At 39.4% G+C, this 20106-nt stretch overlaps 1 protein-coding gene across 2 annotated transcripts in view; it reads right to left on the reverse strand.

The window, feature by feature from the left end:
- Positions 1 to 1454: 1454 nt before the first annotated feature.
- Positions 1455 to 20106, reverse strand: part of KCNMB4 (potassium calcium-activated channel subfamily M regulatory beta subunit 4) — a 64515-nt gene continuing 45863 nt past the window's right edge. The window contains exons 3-4 of one of the 2 annotated variants that reach the window (XM_029954292.1): positions 18328 to 18399; positions 1455 to 2507 (exon numbers count right to left, since the gene is read on the reverse strand). In XM_029954292.1, coding sequence (XP_029810152.1) covers positions 2339 to 2507; positions 18328 to 18399 — 241 coding nt within the window. In that variant the 3' untranslated portion in view covers positions 1455 to 2338. The remainder of the gene's footprint in view (positions 2508 to 18327; positions 18400 to 20106) is intronic. The other variant, XM_029954293.1, reaches the window with a different exon arrangement.

The raw sequence follows: 20106 nt of genomic DNA on the forward strand, positions 1-20106 counted from the left end.
AGGACTAACTCTCATGCGAGCCATCATATTTTGAGGTCTCTGTTACAGCAGTTTTGACCATTTTCTCACTTCCACGAAAAGGAGAATTATATTAAGAAGCTAGGCTTCTCTACCTTTTGATAATCTTAAAAATAGCCTCTCCTCTGTTCCTCTGGATTTTAGCTTTAATGACAAGTATAAAGAGCCTAGAATTTAACTGGCCATAAGCAACTACATGTGACCTCATGAATTCAATGTGCTTCTCTCCTTTTCGAAAAATCAACCTACAGGGTGCCTGGGTGGCTCAGATGGTTGAGCATCTGACTTCAACTCAGGTCCTGATCTCACAGTTCGTGAGTTCAAGCCCTGCATCAGGCTCTGTGCTGACAGCACAGGGCCTGCTTTGAATCCTCTGTCTCCCTCTCTTTCTCCCCCTCCCCTGCTTGCTCTCTTACAAGTAAACATTAAAATAATATTTTATAAGGTCAACTTACAGAATACAGTCACATATACTCTTTGGGTCTAAATGGAGGCATTAATTAACATAAATGTATGAGAATCAAACTGATAAATGAAAACTCAAATCAATATATGTCAATTTCTCTTTTTTTCAACACATCACATATATCCATGCACTATTTTTATCTATTCTCTGTAATTGACTGATCATAGATTATTGGATTAAGATAAAATGGATAAAGGAGACTTCCTCTTCTACTATGAAACACAAAGATGATGATTTTCTTGGCTTTCCATTCTTGAGTAACTGTGCTTCAGATGGGTTCACAGTGTTGCTAAGACAACAGGGATATTGCAACACAAAACAGGCACTGAAGTCTCAGAGGATGGAGCTGCCTCAAAGGATGTCACCAGTGGTGTGTTCAAGGCCTTTTGCACAGTGAAACTTGTAACATTGGATTCGAAAAAAGTGGTCATACGCATCCAACACCCTTCCATAGAAGACTATGGCTCTCTCAAATACTTGTATTCTAAAATTAAGGAGACAGCAGTATGCGAACTCAAAGTCCAGGCCTATTATTCCACTAAGACTATCTTTCTTAGAACCCTGAGCAAGTACTCTCCTTAAATTCAAATGTGCCTTCATTCTAATAGAAACATGGTTGAAGAATAATAGAAGAAAGCAAAAGGAAACCTTATCATCCAATTGTTCCTTCACTAAAAATGTACATCTCATCTACCTAAAGGTTTGACTCTGTCTGGCAAATACCTGGGGAAGTGTGACAGTCACTGATACCTGTGACTGGCATTTGGAATTTGCGTTTATCAGCAGAAGCAAGAAGTACGGTCTCCTCGATGCCCTAGTGATAAAGGCACAGGGCACTCAGCAGCAGCACTGATGAGCCCTGGGTTGCAGCTCCAGGTTTGTCCAAGCAAACTGAACAACTGCAGCAACATTCATGTAGTACTGAAGGCATCCAGGCAAGGACAAAGAAAATAAAAACAAAATACTTGAGCAGATTTTCAATATATTTTTTTTTCTGAGCTAAAAGATAAAAGGAACGAAAACAGCATTTAACTGAGCTGAAATGTGTCCTTCACATCATGTCCATTCTATTGCGCAGAGATGAAATCCATCAAACACAACACAGACACGTGAGTAAAGGAGCATAGTGCTCTTAGAGCTAGGATAGACCTTGTTCAGAACCCTCTCTCTCTCTTAAGAGATAATCTGGTGCAAAATAATGGAGCGGCAAAGGAAAGTGTTGGAGGATATGTGTTCCCAATCTTTGAGGGTTCCTTGATGAAGAAGAATCACAGAAATGACTGAAGATTGAGTTAATGCTGCAGCTTTCCTTTTTCAAGTAGGCATCAAAAGGTATTCTTAAATAATGGAAACTGGGGATTGTATTGTGAGTTCAAAACTTGGGCAGGGGACCTCATCTTTAAGTACAAGTTTCATCTAACAGAATCAAATGAAACCCACCAGCCCCTTCTTTAAAATCGTGGTGTTCTAAGCATAAAAAAGAAATAGAAAAGAACACGGACCATTCTCTTTTAATGTTTTTAAGTAGCATAAATCATAATGGTTTGTATACTACACTGTACAATTATATACTGTTACTTTCCAAAGAAAATTAACTTCTTATAGGAATTTCTGAAATGGTTACTCCATACGGTTAAGAGCTTGACCCTTTGGCCACCGCTATGACACATGGCATACGATCTATGAGGTTCCAAGTCTTCCAGTTGTGCCGGTCTCTGCTGCCACCGAGGGAGGAGCCTCTCAGAGACCTCTCCTAGCCCCTTCCATCTCCTGCGCCAGGAAACAGGCTCTGCAGGTAGATGTGTGCTGATGGGTGCAGCTTCTGTGCTTTGCTTTCCACAAGCCTACTCCCCTTTAAGAGAACTTGCGTTTCTTCATGGCTTCTGCTTTGACTGCCAGGCTCTTGGCGCAGATAGTCAGGACCACAATGAGAACGCCCACCACAAATGTCACCAGGGGCCAGAGAAAGCAATGCAGGAGGACAATCTCATCATGCGTGCGATGCAGGAGCACATCATCTGGTCTGCAAGACAGTGGAGAATGGGAAAGAGAGAGTGGTCAACTGCCTTGGCATGGCATAAATCTACCACTGGAGCCCAGCTTCCTTTCTAGTCCAAAAGGAATAATCAGCATTGAAAGTGAAGACCTTGCTCTGGCTATAAGTACTGTATTTTGAGGTTCCAATCCATTACAATAAGTTCTGAGGTCTTGAATTAAGTAATTGGTACAAATTTGCATATTATCTATAATATAATTTACACGCTGTGAAATGTCAAAAGTGCAGCAATCTTTTACATTACTATTTTCCTGCATTTTAAGTTGTCTAACATATTTCATTTTCTCACTCACCCTTTAAGTTTTGCTGGTCAAAGTGGCATGAAACAGTCCAAAAAATTACTTGTGGGTTGACAGTCTTAAACCCAAAGTAGACCTCAGCACTTAGGTGGGACTCAAATGATCTTAAGTCATAAAAGTAGTCAGATAAAGTCACTGTTTGAATTTAGTCAGAAAGATCTATGGTGTAGCCTTAAGGTCAACTCAGCTCTATTATGTGAAGGTTTTTTTTTTTAAAATTAATAAACAGATGAGTAAATGGTTTGACTTAATGCATTTTTCCATGCTTCTGGGTGGGATTAGTCATCCGTTTAAACCACTGGCTACTTTCTTAATAAATTTTGCAGTCTTGGCATATATTTCTATCTTACCAACACAGGACCCTATTTTCAATTCCAGCACTGGTCTCGTTCTTAGGAAGTGAAGATGAGGTGTGTTCCACAAGCCACGATCTCTCTCATCTCTGGCCATTAGAGACAGAGCCTGGGAATTTAGCTTTCCTACAAGAGGTTTACATTTTGTGAGATTTTTCCATTTTATCCCCAGAAGATTTGTTCTATTTAAAAACTTTTTTTTAATGTTTATTTTTAAGAGATAGAGTGCAAGTGGGAGGGGCAGCGTGAGATCGGGGACAGAGGATCTGAAGCAGGTTCCGTGCCAACAGCAGCGAGTCTGATGCAGGGCTCAAACTCATGAACTGTGAGATCATGACCTGAGCCAAAGTCGGATGCCCAACCGAGGGAGCCAGCGAGATGCCCCAGGTTTGTTCTATTATCCTAGAGTAGTAGTGCTTCCTCCAGACAAGCAAGAAAATGATGCAGAACAATTTGAATTAATTGAATTATTGCCCCCAAGAACATCAGAAGCCTTAGGGTACAAGGGCAGTGCATTTAACAAAGAAACGCCTTCCTGAGGAGCTCTCACTGATCACAGCTTTTGTAATTCAAGACCTATTTTCCCAGAAGATTGACAAAGCATGTTGGGTATTTCTCTTCTGTGTATAATGCAGCCACCATGCTGCATTTACAAACACAGTTTTGCAGCTTAGCTTTGAAATAACATAATACTTGCCCTATTTTGTGCATAATATCATTTCAGATTTTGCACATTGAGATTTTTATTGACATTTCATTTCATATTATTTCAGTTAAAATTTGTACTAAATAAATGCAGAGTCATTGTAACAATTAAGCAAAAAGCATTTCAGCTTGCAGAAGTTACTTTTTTCTGAATTCCTGTAACACATTGTCTTCAAGACTTGTGCTATCATTCACTTGTGATATATGTTAATGTACATATCCTTTTCTCCTGGAAGGATTTTATCATTGTTACTCTACATATCGATGTTGCTAATAACCACTTGCTACCGATGACCCGGAAACTGTCTCTGTTGCAGCATGTTATCCATGCAAAATTTGAAGAAACATCAAGCCTTGAGTGTAGACAGTAGAGGCCTAGGTCCAAATATAGTCAGGGCACAATATAATTGAAGTCACATTTTATAGTCTTTAAAATCCCAACCCCCAGCACTGCCACCATTATTTTCCCAGCCACGAGAACTCACATCTGTCAGCTACCCCTATGTGAGTGTACAAAGGAAGTAAAAGCTTTCTCAGTTTCAGATCTCACATTTAGGTCTTTAGTCAATTTTGAGTTTATTTTTGTGTATGCTGTGAGAAAGTGGTCCAGTTTCATTCTTTTGCATGTAGCTGTCCAGGTTTTCCAGAACCATTATTTGAAGAGACCATTTTTTTCTCATTGTATATTCTTGTCTCCTTTGTCATAGATTAATTGACCATCTAAGCATGGGTTTACTTCTAGACTCTCAGTTCTCTTCCTTTGACCTATGTGTCTATTTTTTTTGCCAGTACCATACCATTTTGATTGCTACAGTTTTGTAGTATAGTACATCTTGAAATCTGGAATTGTGATACCTCCAGCTTATTCTTCTTTCTCAAGATTGCTTTGACTATATCAAAATAAAAAGCTTTTGCAAAGCAAAGGAAGTCATCAACAAAACAAAAAGGCAAAATACTAAATGAAAAAAAATTTGCAAATGACATATTCAATAAGGGATTAATATCCAAAATATACAGAGAACTTATACAACTCAACACCAAAAAATTAAATTAATTAATTACATAACCCAACTATAAACGAGCAGAAGACCCAAACATTTTCCAAAAAAGAAATATATGTGGCCAACAGACATTTGAAAAGATGCTCAACATCATTTATCATCAGGGAAATCATAACCACAATGAAATATCACTTTACATCTGTCAAAAAGACAAGAAATAACAAGTGTTGGCAAGGATATGGAGAAAAAGGAACCCTTGTGAACTGCTGGTAGGAATGTATATTGGCCCAGCTATCGTGGAAAATAGTATGGAGTTTCCTCAAATAATTACAATTAGAAATATCATATCCAATATGAGTATTTACAAATGGGGGAAAAACACTAATTGAAAAAGATATATGCACCCCTATGTTTACTGCAACCTTATTTATTTTATATTTTTTTAATTGTTTATTTACTTTTGAGAGACAGAGACAGAGTGCGAGTGGAGGAGGGGCAGAGAGAGAGGGAGACGCAGAATCTGAAGCATGCTGCAGGCTCTCAGCTGTCAGCACATTGCCTACGTGGGGTTCGAACCCACAGACCATGAGATCATGGCTTGAGCTGAGGTTGGACGGTTAGCCAACTGAGCCACCCAGGCGCTCCTCTGCAACATTATTTACAATAGCCATGATAAGGAAGCAGGCAAAGTGCCCACTGATAGACAAATGGATATGGAAGATGTGGTGTAAATATATACAATATTATACAGCCATAAAAAAGGAATGAGATCTTACCACTAACAACATGGACGGATGTAGACGGTTTTGTGCTAAGTGAAATAAGTAAGACAGAGAAAGACAAATACCATATGATTTCACTCATATGTGGAATCTAAAAAACAAAAAAATATAGTTAATGGTATTGTAATAGTGTTGTATGGTGGCAAGTGGTAGCTATACATGTGGTGAGCACAGCATAATGTATAGAGTTCTGAATTAATGTGTTGTACAGATGAAACTAATGTAACATTGTGTGTCAACTATACTCAAATAAAAAATAAAATAAACTGCAGTATTACTAATTTTTTTGTGTGTGATGTTTTGGGATGGCCTTCCTCCTTCAGCTCCTTTCTACCTTCCTTTCCCCTCCACTCTCTTCCCCTTGTTTCTTGGAGGGTTCTACTCCTCCAGAATCTATCGGTGCAAAGATGAACTAGATTCTTCATAAAAAAAAGTGAGGGTGTATAATAATATTAAAGCACTTAATAGCACTGAACTGTACACTTACAAATGGGGAAAATGGTAAAAAAAAAAAAAAGGAGGGGGGAGGACTTGTATTTTTAACACTATTTTAAATAATTTTCATGTAATTTCCATAAGAGTTTTGTGATTAAGTTTCCAGTAAAATGTTTTGGTGAGTAGCCTCTTTTGTGTTCCTTCTTGAGTCACTACTATTGATATGAAATCCTTTATCACGATATTGTACAATTGAACTAGGAAAATAGCCACCGGTTGGTTGGATCCACTATACATATGAAACATTTAATAAAAAAAATAATGCAAGTAAAAAGGAAAGGAGGAGTGAAAATAATAACTGAAATGCTGGACCCAGATATTTGTTTTACTTAGAAACTTCTGGGCATTCCACCTGCTATAAGAGCCCTTGGAGCAAAATTTTATTTTAATATTTCAAGTGACAAAATATCATTCACTTGAGGTAGCCATGTGGAATCTGTAGTAGATTCAAAAGCATTCTTTGAGGCAGAAATATTATATAAAAGTGTTCACATTTCTTTAAAAATCATTAATGTCTTGTTCCATTTCATACAGTTCTAAGATGCCCCATAGTATCCTTCTATGGGAAGGAAGAGGAGCAGAATATGCCACACTGGTATAAGGATTAGTTTAAGCTGAAGGTAACTGAAAAGAAACAGATATAAGAAAAGCTTTCTGCCCTCCTCTTATTTGTCTAAAAGCAAGACATAAAATTTTAAAGATGTCCCTCTTCCTCTCTCTTCCAGGAAGGACAAAAGTTATGGGAGACAATTCTAGACCTTTATCAGCCCCAACATGGCACCACAGTAGACCATATCACAAATTTTCCTAACTCGCTCTTACTTTCCATCACTTCCCCCATATATTTACCCTTCAACAATTTGCTGTCCTAGGAACTCAAAGTCCTTTTCCTCTGTCTTATCACTTCTCTTTAATTTCTTAAAGATGCTATATATGCCCAAGTTCTAACCACCTCTTTGAGCTGTGCATGACTAAGTGCTTCCACATGTACGCATGATGCACATGTTAATAAGCTTCTCTGCTTTTCTTTTGTTAACCTGTCTTTTGCCAGTCTAATTTTCAGAGCCCTAGCCTATGAATCTAAGAAGGGTAGAGGGTAAAGTTTTTCATCCCTTATAGGAAAAACTGATTTCTCCCGCACAATAATGGTTAAGTTCATCATTCATTTAATAGGATTTAGTGAGATTACCTTTTAATTGATCCTGTGATATAAGTAAAGTCTGGTTCATTTAAACTGGGACTTCAGTGTCTTAATTTAAAGTACTCTCCTACCTCAGTTCCCTCCAATTTTATTAGGCAGCTTTCAGTTTAGAATTCACTTTTCCAGAAATCTATAATGGTAGGACTAAAGGGGAACTTTTTAAAAAAAAATTACTATTTTCAATATTTGGCAAACTGAGATCTGAATATGACGTAGTATAATCAGGGTGGTGAGGAGGATGTAGGCACTATGCCAAAAAAAAGAAAAAAAAGGATTATTACTCTGTATTTGAGGACGTCAAAAAAAAAAAAGCAAGGGGTTTCTTTTGGGGTGTGAAGAAATACTAATGAAAGAACTTTTAAATCCAAAGAGGGGGTGGGCACAAGTGTCATAAAACAAGAGAAAGTGCTACAAATACCCTTAGAAATACTTTTTTAGGGTTTGGCTTTACCCTGAATCAAGCCTTGAAAGTATATTGTGAGTACATTCTTAAATAGTTAGCATTTGTTAAGTCTTTACTACCCTCCAGGTGCTTGGATAGGGTGTTTAACCTCACTTGATCCTTAAAATAGCCTTGTGATGGCCAAATTTTTCATTGTCATTTTACAGTAAAAGAAACTGAGGCAAGGAAAGATTAGTTTACTCAAGATTACACAAGTTAAAATAATGACAGTGATTCGGAAACCCTATCTGTATGACTTTGAAACCCTTCCACTGGCTTTTCTCAAATTCAAACCTGGTGTTTATTGAAATGCAGCTTCCTGAATTTCAATTCCTGGATCACAGCATAAGAATATGGGGCTGTAAGATGCAGATACCTGCACTTCTGAGATGCTCCTGGGGATTCTAATACATAATCAAGTTAGGAAGCACTGTGTTTAAAAAAAAAATTGGTGTGAAACATAAAGCTACTTCTCTGGCTACTTCTGAAACTGTGTAACTGATTCTTATGTCGAGATTATTTTCATGGCCTCCACATGCTCTTGTGCAGAGTGTTTAGTGCATGAAGGTGTCCTGGGATCCGACTGGAGGAGCGAAGGGGTAGGGGTGAGGGGTAATGGAGGTAATGTAGGTGGTAGAAATCCAGCCCTGATGCTAGATTTGCTCAGAGGGGGGCTTTGAGGGGCACCTGGGTGGCTCAGTCAGTTGAGCATCCGACTTCGGCTCAGGTCATGATCTCACGGTTCGTGGGTTCGAGCACCACGTTGGGCTCTGTGCTGACAGCTAGCTCAGAGCCTGGAGCCTGCTTCAAATTCTGTGTCTCCCTCTCTCTCTGACCCTCCACTGCTCGTGCTGGCTCTCTCTGTCTCTCAAAAATAAAAAAATAAAATAAAAAATAAAAAAGAGGGGGCTTTGTTCTAATTGGCAAAAAGGCACCTGTCAGCTAGCAGCAGACCTAGTTGTACCAGATAAAAAGAGACAAAAATTCGGTACATATCATCCTAAATATAAAAAATGTATTCCCTTTGACTTCGTCTCACCAAATGAGATTTCTTCTCATTCTGAATACCTGTTCTGTTCACTGACAGTGAGAGAAAATGATGACCTCTTTTTTTTTATTAGACTAGAAAATTAAACTTTAACTTATCTTAACCAGTTCATGTAAAAATCTGAATTGCATAATAAGTTACTAGTATCTCAAGATGGTAACTGAACCAATGAAGAGAAAAGATGATGATCCATGAGATCCTGTGGGAAGTAGACATCTTTTCAGATTTATGACACAAGAACTTTTTGCTTATCTGAGCAGGGAATTTTCCTTTTCATGGAGGTTGCCAGAAAGTTCACATTTTGGCCTGCCTTAGCAAGGCCACGCAACTTTTTGTGTGTCAGTCAGACCCTTCGTGTTTTGTCTTCTTTTCTGCACGTTTCTAATTTATTTTATCTTGCTAAATTCTATCAGTCTTTAGAGCACTCATTAAACTCTTCTTAGAGTAGGCCTAGATCAGTGATCTACATTTACATTTCAGTTATGTAAACCTTAAAAACATTCTTAGTTGTCAGCTTTATCCATATTTCCACGAGAAACAATATACTACACCATCACAGGAATTTGCACTTTTGTATGTATTTTGTTGAAATCTTAAAGTCTATACGTGCTTCATTATATCACAATCATAACATAATTCTGCAGGCATAATGTCAGTCCAACATGCCAGGCCTCTGGCATATTGGCACAGCCAAATGACATTAAGAATGTAATGATTTCGTCTTCCAAATCTTTTGAATAGGTCCTCTCTATTCCAACTCTAAACCTTGTTTATTATTTATCACATGACCTACTCTTTGAAAGAATCTTAAAGAGATAACAATAAAAGCAAGACCTAAGTACAATAAAACCCTTAAACTGACAGTAAAGAGAAAATACAATGTAAGTAGGATGAGGGGGGCAAAAAAAAAGAAGTCTAAAGCTAAGAAAAGCTCCTACTTTAAGTACAAGTGGAACTTAACCTCTGAGCACCTCAGTACCCAAGGGAAAAAGAACAGAGATGAGTTACACAGCTGCCATTAGATTAAAAAAAAAAAAGGAAGCATGCCAATTCATTAGAACAAATGCTTTGCTAGGACTATACTTAATAAATAAGACGGTGTGTATTTTTATATAAAGTAATCTGTGTAATGCATTTGAAAGGCTAAGAGCAGCTTTACAAAACTAGCTAATGAAGTCACGTGAGAAGTTTTTACAATACTAATTCCAAGGTCTCAGATCCACTGAATCAGACTGAGGTTTTAAACAGCTTTCCAGGTGAGGCCCATGATTACTCACATCTGGAAACAAGTGTCTTAATGCTTTTTAAATATCAAATGTATCAGCCTGACAATAACTTGAGAACAATCTGTTCAAGACTGGAATCAGGGACAAGTATTCTATGTTACTGGTTGAAAAAAGCATCTTCTGTCAGTAGAATCCTGACGCAGAGGTGACAAAGTGATATTTTATAATGAATCCCAAAACGCTGACATGTATTCATTCCCAGATAATTTTGTCTACTTGGAGCTAGGTTTCAGGCAGCCTTTGAAAGTTTTCTCTAAAGTCTCAAATGTATCAACGGATACTTAACTGAAATGCCACAAGAGGCGACTGTGTCGTAGGTTTTCAGGCAGGAACTGCTGAGCACTGATTTCTAAGCTGGATGATGTAGGTATCACTAAATGTTTTCAATCTGAGCATGACTCTATGCATGGGCTTTCTAGAAGGAGGCAGAATTAAAACGCACCCCATGAAAATACTGACTTGACCTATTGATTGTCGATTTTTAAAAGATCTCAAAAGATTTTTATTCTACCAAAAGATATTGAAGATTGTCTGATAAAAACATTGGATTTAGTTTTGGCATAAAGCTGTCCTTATTGAGAGGAATTAGCCAATATGTTTTGTTGGGGTTTGAAGCACCTATAAAACTTTTGGCAATAGGAAAAGAAACAGCAGACATGGACTCTCAGGATGTTTCATGGAACATCAAGTGCACGGGGTGGGGGGGGGGTAGCGAGGGGCCAAGAGGGGCAGGAGCAAGTGACAAGAGGGGCAGGGCGTGGCTTGTTGCCCCAGCAGGGCTGCATAAACACTCAGCAGCAGAATGGGTATCAGAAGGGCTGCAGGCCACCTTTCAGTCCGTGCAGCTGGCCCTGGCTCCAGCGCAGGCCCTCCAAGCTGCTGCTGCGTTGCTACTGTTGCTGCAGTTGCCACTGCTCATGGCACAGCTCAAGCCAAGGGTGCCAGTGTTGCCTGTTGGGGGTTTCAGCCGCTACACTAGCACAGGTTGGTCCAAAAGATACACAGTGTCATAATTCTCCAGCATAAGCTCTGCTGGGCTGTCAGTCTGACCCGGCATTAGGCCGAAGGGAAAGGTATCCCTTCCTACATCTTCAGAGCTGATTTGCATGCAGAGCCCTGTAAAGCTCTTCTTTTTTGGGCCAGGAGCCTGGCCTTCTCAGCAGTGGGAGACTCCTCCACAGGAGACAAAGGTCCCACCTCCCTTCTATCTTCCTCCTGCTCTTCCTCTTCTTCATCTTCATCCTCCTCCTCCTCCCACTTCTGGTCATTGTCTTCCTCTTCCTCCTTTTCCACCTGATCTTCCAATACATCTTTCTCCTCTTTTCCATTTTTCTGGAGATCATTAAGGCTGCCTTGCTCCTCCTGCTGCTGTCTTCTTATATGACGTCTTAAAAGTTTGAGAAGTATTATATGAACCCCATAGCTTTGCTCTACAAATGCTCTTATCAGTGGAGGAAAGGCTGCTTATGGATGTATAAATGTTGTATTCTTACATTTTCTTAATCATTTTCTCCAATAAGTTGAACTTAGAGCTGTAATATTTAATTGTTTAAGAGTTGTTCCTCAAGTCTGCCTATTCTTCATGAAGGAAATTAAATCAAGCCCCAGAACTGCAGTTTCTAGAAAGAAAAATGTACATTTGGCTTTGGCAGGATATACAGCAAACTGGCAGGTATGTTACTTTGGAGCAATAAAGGGCTAAATTAATTTTAAATAGGAAAGATTATGCTTAAGTCCATTCTGATGGTAAGTCCTAACTAGCCTTGCAAGTGTAGGGCAGTATTTCAGAACATGAGCTTGAGTTAAACCTGGGTTTAAATATGGGCTTTACAACTTGCTAACATGATTTTAAGGAAAATAATCTGAAGAAAGAAGAAAGGAAGAAAGGAAGGAAGGAAGGAAGGAAGGAAGGAAGGAAGGAAGGAAAGAAGGAAGAGAAGAAGGAAGAAAGAAAAAGAAAAAACAAGGAAAAATAGCTAATCCCTCCATGTCTTAATTTTGTGATCTAAGAAGTGGGGATAATAGTATCTACCTTCCAGGGTAGTCCTGAAGAGTAAATGAGATAATGTCTGCAAAGTGTTTAAGCAGATGACCCCCTAATAGTGAGTATTTAATATTCGGTAAGGGGTGGTAATTATCATTACAAATTTAGGGCTTACAACTCAGAAGACGATTTTAAAATGTTGGCAGTAATGTATCATTTGCAACTATCTTCTACAGTCGAAGACTGTCTGGTTGAAGTCACAGGAAATTCCTTTGATCAAATTATAGTTCCTTTTGATTTCTTTGGTATAGATGTCTTCATTCCCCCTGGGCCTCCTTTGCCCTTTGTAGTCCACCTTCTGGTCCTATAACAGTAGGCTTAAAGGAAGAAACAGAACCGGTCTAACCAGCAAATGATTCCTTTCAATTATAATATGTGCATCAAGAAACAAACTCAATAATCTCTTGATTAGAAACACAAACAGAAGTTATCCCCTAACTTTATCCCTCAAGGCATCATTTAACATCATTAAATTACTATGGAGACTGGGTTCAGCAAATGTTCTCCGACTGGTCACGAAGGCTATGCTTACAGGTGCAGTACAGACAAGGTCTTAGTCAGGTCTTACCCAGCAGAGGCCGGGAAAAACCCTTGCAGCCCCCCGCTCCCAGAGGACCACACGGTTAAGGTTTTATTCACATTGTGTGGTAATTACTTTTTATATATGTCTACTATTTTCCCAGCCTAATTGGAAGAACCCTGAGGTAAGGAACCTATTAGGAATAATAGGTCTGAGAAGATGTCTCCTGAGTCCTCAAAGAGAAAGAGGTCAAGGCCTGCAAACCTAGAAGATGACTTGTCTTAAAAAAAAAAAAGAAAGAAAACCAATGAGGGGCGCCTGGGTGGCTCAGTCAGTTGAGCATCCGACTTCGGCTCAGGTCATGATCTCACGGTTCGTGGGTTCGAGCCCTGCGTTGGGCTCTGTGCTGACAGCTAGCTCAGAGCCTAGAGCCTGCTTCAGATTCTGTATCTCCCTCTCCGACTCTCTCATGCTCGTGCTGTCTCTCTCTGTCTCTCAAAAACAAATTAAAAAGAAAAAAAATCACTAAAAAAAAAAAATGATTCCATCTTATTCTGAGGCAGCTTGGTATAAAAAGATTTTATTAATTATATATCCTTTGTTGTCCTTCCATCAGGAAAAAAAAGGAAAGAGAATTTTTAACCTACCCAGATATTCTCTGAGAGGAGACAAGAAGCGGAATTAAATTTATATTAAATCCCCTTCCTCTTCCATCTGTCTCTGCAGGCTGCTTAGAAGAGTCACCTGCGTCAGTGAGAGAGAACGCTGGATGGAGGGCGGGACTTTTAGCTGGCTTTCATCAGAGAAGTGAAGGATTTTGTAAGCCAGATGACACTTATGCTCCAGCAATTCCTGTGAGCTTTTCTTAAGGAACGTATGACTGGTCTTCAGAGGAGTTTGGTCTGTGGCGTCTCTGAGTTATTTATTTCACATAGGGCCACAAGGATTTTCTGGCCAAACTGCTTAAATTTAGAGTTTAAGCAGAAATCTACTGGAGAAAAGAAGAAACCTGTATTCTTCTCTTTGAGACAAAGATAATTCTTATAATAGTTCTCACCTTGGGTACCTACTTTGTAGTTTCAGTTTTAAAGTGAAAATCCAATACCATTTTAAAGCAGTGTAAGAAAGATGGATTACTCAATACATTGTGTTGGGACCACACTGGTCATTTGGAGAAAAACAACACTTGCTCCCTATCTTATTCTTTCCATAAAAAAAAAAAAAGGAAAAAGAAAATCCAGATATATCAAAAACTTCGTTATAAGAAACAAACCATGAATGCTCTAGAAAAACACTAGACTTAAAAAAAAAAAGAACTTTGGAATGAGAAAAAAAGCCTTTCAAATGTTTTTTTTTTCCTTTTTGTATAACTATGTGCCAAGTATTCTGTTGTACTTACTTACACTAAGAAATTATTCACTGTTAATCAAAAATTAAAATTTAAGTGTCTTATATTTTAATTTACTAAATTTGGCAAATTTCTGATTACCCTAATTTCTAAGTAAAACATAAAATGCAGAAGCTATTAAGGAAAAGACAGATGATTCAATGAAAGAAACGTAAATATTTAAATAAGTCAAAAGCACTCCAGGGGTTCCCTGGACTCTCACAGTTCATGGGTTCAAGGTGGACATCGGGCTCTGTGTTGACAGTGTGGAGCTTGCTTGGGATTCTCTCTGCCCCTCCTCCATTCTCTCTGTCTTTCTCTCTCTCTCAAAATAAATAGATAAATACTAAAAAATAAAGAAAGATAGAAAGGAGGTTGCAGAACCAAAGATGAATAAATGACAGTGATAAGAACCTACAGGCACACAGGAAGGCAAAATTGGTGCAAGAGGAGGCCGGGGAGAAATGCTGCAGCCAACGAGAAAGGCCATTAAAGCTGGGTTTAAAGGAAGAATCAGAACAAAAACAGACAGGCTCCCTTCTTAGGACAAATGACATGGTGTGCACAGAGAGAATCCAACTAATCGGCTCTCATTTTTCTTATCTTCCCCACGGATGACAAATACTTTTATATTCTATTACATCTTTAAAATATCATTAGCCAAAATAAAAGATTTTAATAACAAGTTTGTTTTTATTAAAATACATTATGACCCAAACCAGCACAGCTGAAATCCAGGACAGCAAGAAGAGCAAGGGAAGAGACGACACTTCTCAGGGCCTTCCTACTGGCTACAGGGGAATCACAGGCAAGAGTGCTTCTATTCCAAAACAGGAATGATTTTCCACCTTTCCTTTCCTCATTAAAGTGGAAAGAATAGGGCTCTATGAAATTTTCATCACATCATCATTGCCTTCTCAACACAATGAGGTCCCTAGAGAGAGACACACAGGTCTAATGGGGCGCTGTGGGCCTCCAGAGAGAACACCAGATTTGGATTTTCCTGAGACAGGGGTGGGAGTTCTGAGTCGCACTGACTCTGAGCCGTCACGCATCTCACCACGCCTCAGCCTCTTCATTTGTAAAATGCAAAGTAAAACCCTTATCAGGAGAGAAAATGATGGTATTTATGTGGAAAGCATTTTTCTATAAAACCATACGCAACATAGCCTCGGGGAGATAGTAAGACATATCTGTGTTGGCCGAGGCCCCTGGGTCCTGAACTCAGCTCCTAAAACCATACATAATTCCTAAGTGATAAGAATGTCAGGAGCATCTTTCGTTCTAATGAAGAGCCTGCATGGGGGCTGGTCATCATGAAGACCAAGCCATGATTAGAAGCTTGTAACTTTCAGCCCTAAGGACCTCCCTTGATCTCCCTCCGCTCTAGAGAGGGGCTGGAAACGGAGTTCACAATTGATCATGGCTTCATTCATGACAAAGCCTCCATAAGTATCCCAACAGTACAGGGGTCAGTGAGCTGGCTTGGTGACGGATGCACACGAAAAGGGTGACGCACACCAATTCCCCAAAGACATAAGCTCCTATACTCGGAACTCTCCCAGCCCTCACTCTCTCTCTTCATCTGGCTGTTCATAGGTGTCCTTTATCATATCTTTTAACAAACTAGTAAATGTGTGTGTTTCCCAAGTTCTGTGAGCCACTCTAGCAAATTAATCCAAACTGAGGACAAAGTCATGGGAACCTCCCATCTGTAGCCACCTCGGACAAAAGTTGTGGGTAACCTAGGGATCTGCTACTTGCAACTGGAGTCTCAAGTTGAGGGGCAGTCTTGTGAGACTGAAACCTTCACCTGTGGGCTCGGATACTATCTTCCAGTAGACAGGCTCAGAGCTGAGTTACATTGTAGGACACCTGGCTGGTATTATGGAGAATTGCTTGGTATGGGGAAAAAAACCCCACACATTTGGTGATGAGAAGTGTTAGAAGTGAAGTGCTCTGTATGAGGAGTAGACACACAGTGGGGAGAGAAATGAGTATTTTCATTACAGCCTTAAAACAAGTCCATATCCAAGTTTCCTAACCTTGGAGAAATGAATTTGTCAACCCACAGAACGTAACAACACAGAACCAGAATTTTTGGAAGTCTGTGGCATTTTCAAAGTTTAGAGTTGAAGGAAAGCTCACAGACATTCATTGTAAAAGTTATGCTAAGAGCTCTCTATAAATTCCTCCCGGTATGTCTTCCTACTGCTATAACACATTTAGTGGATTAAGCCAATGCAAATTTCTTTTCTTACTGTTCTGGAGGTCAGAAGTCTGAAATCTGATTCACTGGGATAACGTGAAGGTGTTGGCAGGGCTGTTCCTTTTTGATACTATAGAAGAGAATCTATTTCCTTGCCTTTTCCAGCTTCTAGAAGTTTCCTACATTCCTTAGTTCATGGCCCCTTCTTGGAATCACTCTTGCTTAAATCGTCACATCCACGACTGCTTCTCTGATCTGACCTCCTCTCTTCCTTTTATAAATACCCTGTGATTACATTTAGGGTATAACTTTCCATATACCCTTTACTTAATCACCTTTGCCAAGTCCTTTTTACCATATATAGTAATGTAAGGTAAGAAGGTACACTGACACAAATCCATGGGGGTTTAGAACGTGGACAACTTTGGGAACTAGTATTTTAGACAGCCACACTGCCATAAACTGCTATCTTATATTATAAATAGTTCCTTACTAACACAAGTCTTCTACCCTTTGTCCTAATTAGTCATCACAATTAAATCATCAACAGAAGCATCCAAAAAAACAAATAAAGCACTCGTTGATAAACTCCTTTCTAATATCCCCACCTAAGTTATAGAGTACTAAGAGGTATAAACTTCTAATTTGAAAATAAATAGGTCACAAGGATAAAAAAAGCACAGCACAAGAAATACAGTCAATAATATTGTAAAAACTTTGTATGGCAACCATGGTAACTATAATTACTGTGGTGAGCATTTCACAATGTATATGATTGCTGAATCATATACAACTATGTTCAACACCTGAAACTAATATAATATTGTATGTCAACTACACTTCAATTAAAAATAAAAATAAATGCTAAGGAATATTTACTTTTTTCATTCTTTTCTCAACATTTGCCCTTCTATTAGGATAAAGGCATTTACATAGAAAGCATGCCGGCCAGAGATATTAACACTTGTCTTCTTTTTGTCCACACCATTTTCCTTCCATTGGGCCTTTGCCTACTTAGAGCGCCACTGCTTCCTTTACCACCTGCTGTACCGAATCAAATCACTGATGGGACTTCGAAAATTTTAATACCTCACTGTAATCCTCTCTAAGGAATTGACACCTTATTTTCTATAGGATTTCCTTTTTGTCCTAGTAATGCATCTTTGTTATCCCCTTTTCAATTTTATTTTTTATCAAGTGTTCAAAGATTCTTTATTCTTTTATACTCAGACTTTCATGAAACAATATTAATTTTAGCCACAATCCTATGCTCCCTCATAAGTTTGACCTTCCCAAACTTTCTCTCTATTAACTATCCTTCAGATCTTGTTTTAAGTTCCGAATTTAAAAAGTGAGGTAGAAGGGCGCCTGTGAGGCTCAGTCAGTTAAGCGTCCAGTTTCAGCTCAGGTCATGATCTCATGTTTCGTGAGTTCGAGCCCCATGTCAGGCTCTGAGTGCTGACAGCTCAGAGCCTAGATCCTGCTTCAGATTCTGTGTCTCCCTCTCTCTGCCCCTCCTCTGCTCATGCTCTGCCTCTCAAAAAAAAAAAAAAAAACATTAAAAAAAAATTTTTTTAAAGGTGAAGTAGAATTTCCATATGTGGAAATAGAAGTAATAAGTATATAATTTGGTCAGATCTTCATGTCATTTTAATACTGTTGGCTTCTAACCTTTTTATTTCTATCTTATAAAAACAGGTTTACGACTTCTATTCCATCCATTTTACTATTTAAAAACTCACATTGTTCCATACAATTATTTTTTTCTCATATCTGAAGATAATATATTATTATATTAACATAGTGAATCAGATTTAACAACAAGTGGGGAAGTTTAAGGGTGGGCCATGATGTTCCCAAGGAAGTCTTTCAGAGCTCATTTCCATCTCAGCAATACCTACGCCTGGAGAAACATCCTCAGAAAACGGAAAATGTGTTAATGCTTAAAATGCCCTTCTGTTTTTTCAATTCCTTATTTAGAGGAACTAATTCTTAAACACCAAAGAAACACATACATGGTAGTCTGGCATGTCTGAGAATCCAGGGATACAGGAGGGACTTCCTCAACAAGCCAGAGCTGAAAGAGACTAGAAACAACACCACTAATTAAGTCATGGCATCTCAATAGTCCCCTCACTGATCAAGACAAAACAACAGGCCTCTTATTCACTTTGTGAAACCAAAACCAAAGCAGAAGAGAGAAAGTCTAATTATAGAAATGGCTGCACACTATGAAAGGCGAGTCACCGAGCCCAGTAATGATGTGTTATTTTCTCAAAATCTTCCAACACAGGGTGGAGGCTCCCCTTTGACATGAAATAAGATGTTACCCAAGAGGGCTTAAAAAGTTGAGCCCGTGTCTTCTATGTCCATCCAATACCATGATCCTGAGGGTCAAATCTACCCCACTGTTTCGGAAGAAGGAAGTCACGGGTTACACGCAGCACAGTAACTGCACACATATAAAAAGATTCGACTGAAAGATCACTCTAACAACCACATTTTCCATCATCTCTTGAAGCTAAATCATGTTCTCAGCCCTTGCTCCAGGCAAAGAGGACACTGCAGACTAGCAGAGGATATCATCACAGATCACACACTTGCAGCGTGGGTGTGAGAAACCGTTTCCAGGGAGAAATGACAAACATACTGATGCACCCAAAATATGCATATGAGCAGGGATTCCATTGGGTGTGTGTGAGGTTGGCAAGAGCTTCCAAATTTGGTTCTCAAGGAAATAAGGCGGGTAAGGAATCCCCCCCAAATGTCATCGTGTCTTCTTACCATCTGAACAACACTGGGCACATTGTGTGCAGTTGAAATGCGGCATTTAAAAGGAGGGTGAGAAACATTTTCCTCATAATTTGGACATAAAATCAAGATGGCAGAGCCTCCTTAACTAGTGAAATATCTGTAGGGACGGAGCAATGAGGGCTCACTCACCCACTCATGGCTCAAATGTAAACACTCCCACAAAGACTGGTGGTCTCAGTGGGTCGGCCCAACTCCCCAACACCTAGAAGAGCATCACCCTGTGCTAAACTCCAAGCGAGCTCAATAAGTGTTAGTGTAATAAGAAGGGAATGGGACCCCTGGGTGGCTTGGTTGGTTGAGCGTCCGCCTTTGGCTCCGGTCATGATCTCATTGTTTGTGGGTTTGAGCCCCACATCAAGCTCTGTGCTCACAGTGCAGAGTCTGCTTGGGATTCTCTCTCTCCCTCTCTCTCTGCACCTCCTCCTCCCTCTTTTAAAATAAATAAATAAACTTTAAAAGAAAATAAGAAGGAAAGAAACGCCAAAGCCATAGAGTTTTAGTAGAGCAAATCTGGGGGAAGGGGAGGGTGGAAAGCAAGATCTTAGACTTCACAGGAATTCTTTCAAAGTCTACAGATATTTGTTTCAAACTGTAAATACCATAGACTTATACCAAGTCATGTGCATCCGCTTGTATTCTTACGGATTGTGACAACTATTTCCAGAACACTTCTAAGAGAAAGTGATCATATTTACTATTCTCTTTGTTATTTCAAACTTTTTCTTCTTGCTTAGTTATTTCACTATCTCTAGCCTGTCCAATCAACTCTGGTGCACATAACCACTGTCGCTGGTGGTTCCTGCTCCTTCAATTCATCTGCCCCACCCCCACCTAGGTGCTGCTCCCTGCTGGAGAAGTCTCCCGGCCCTGCCCCCCCCCCCCCCCCCACAGAGCGCTGTCCCACACCAGGCACACTAGCAAAGGCGGCCAGTGCCTAGTGAAGCCAACACTAAACAGCCTAAGCAGGTGAAAAGACATTT

Source organism: Suricata suricatta, chromosome 10 (assembly GCF_006229205.1).
Source record: "Suricata suricatta isolate VVHF042 chromosome 10, meerkat_22Aug2017_6uvM2_HiC, whole genome shotgun sequence".
Taxonomy (NCBI): domain Eukaryota; kingdom Metazoa; phylum Chordata; class Mammalia; order Carnivora; family Herpestidae; genus Suricata; species Suricata suricatta.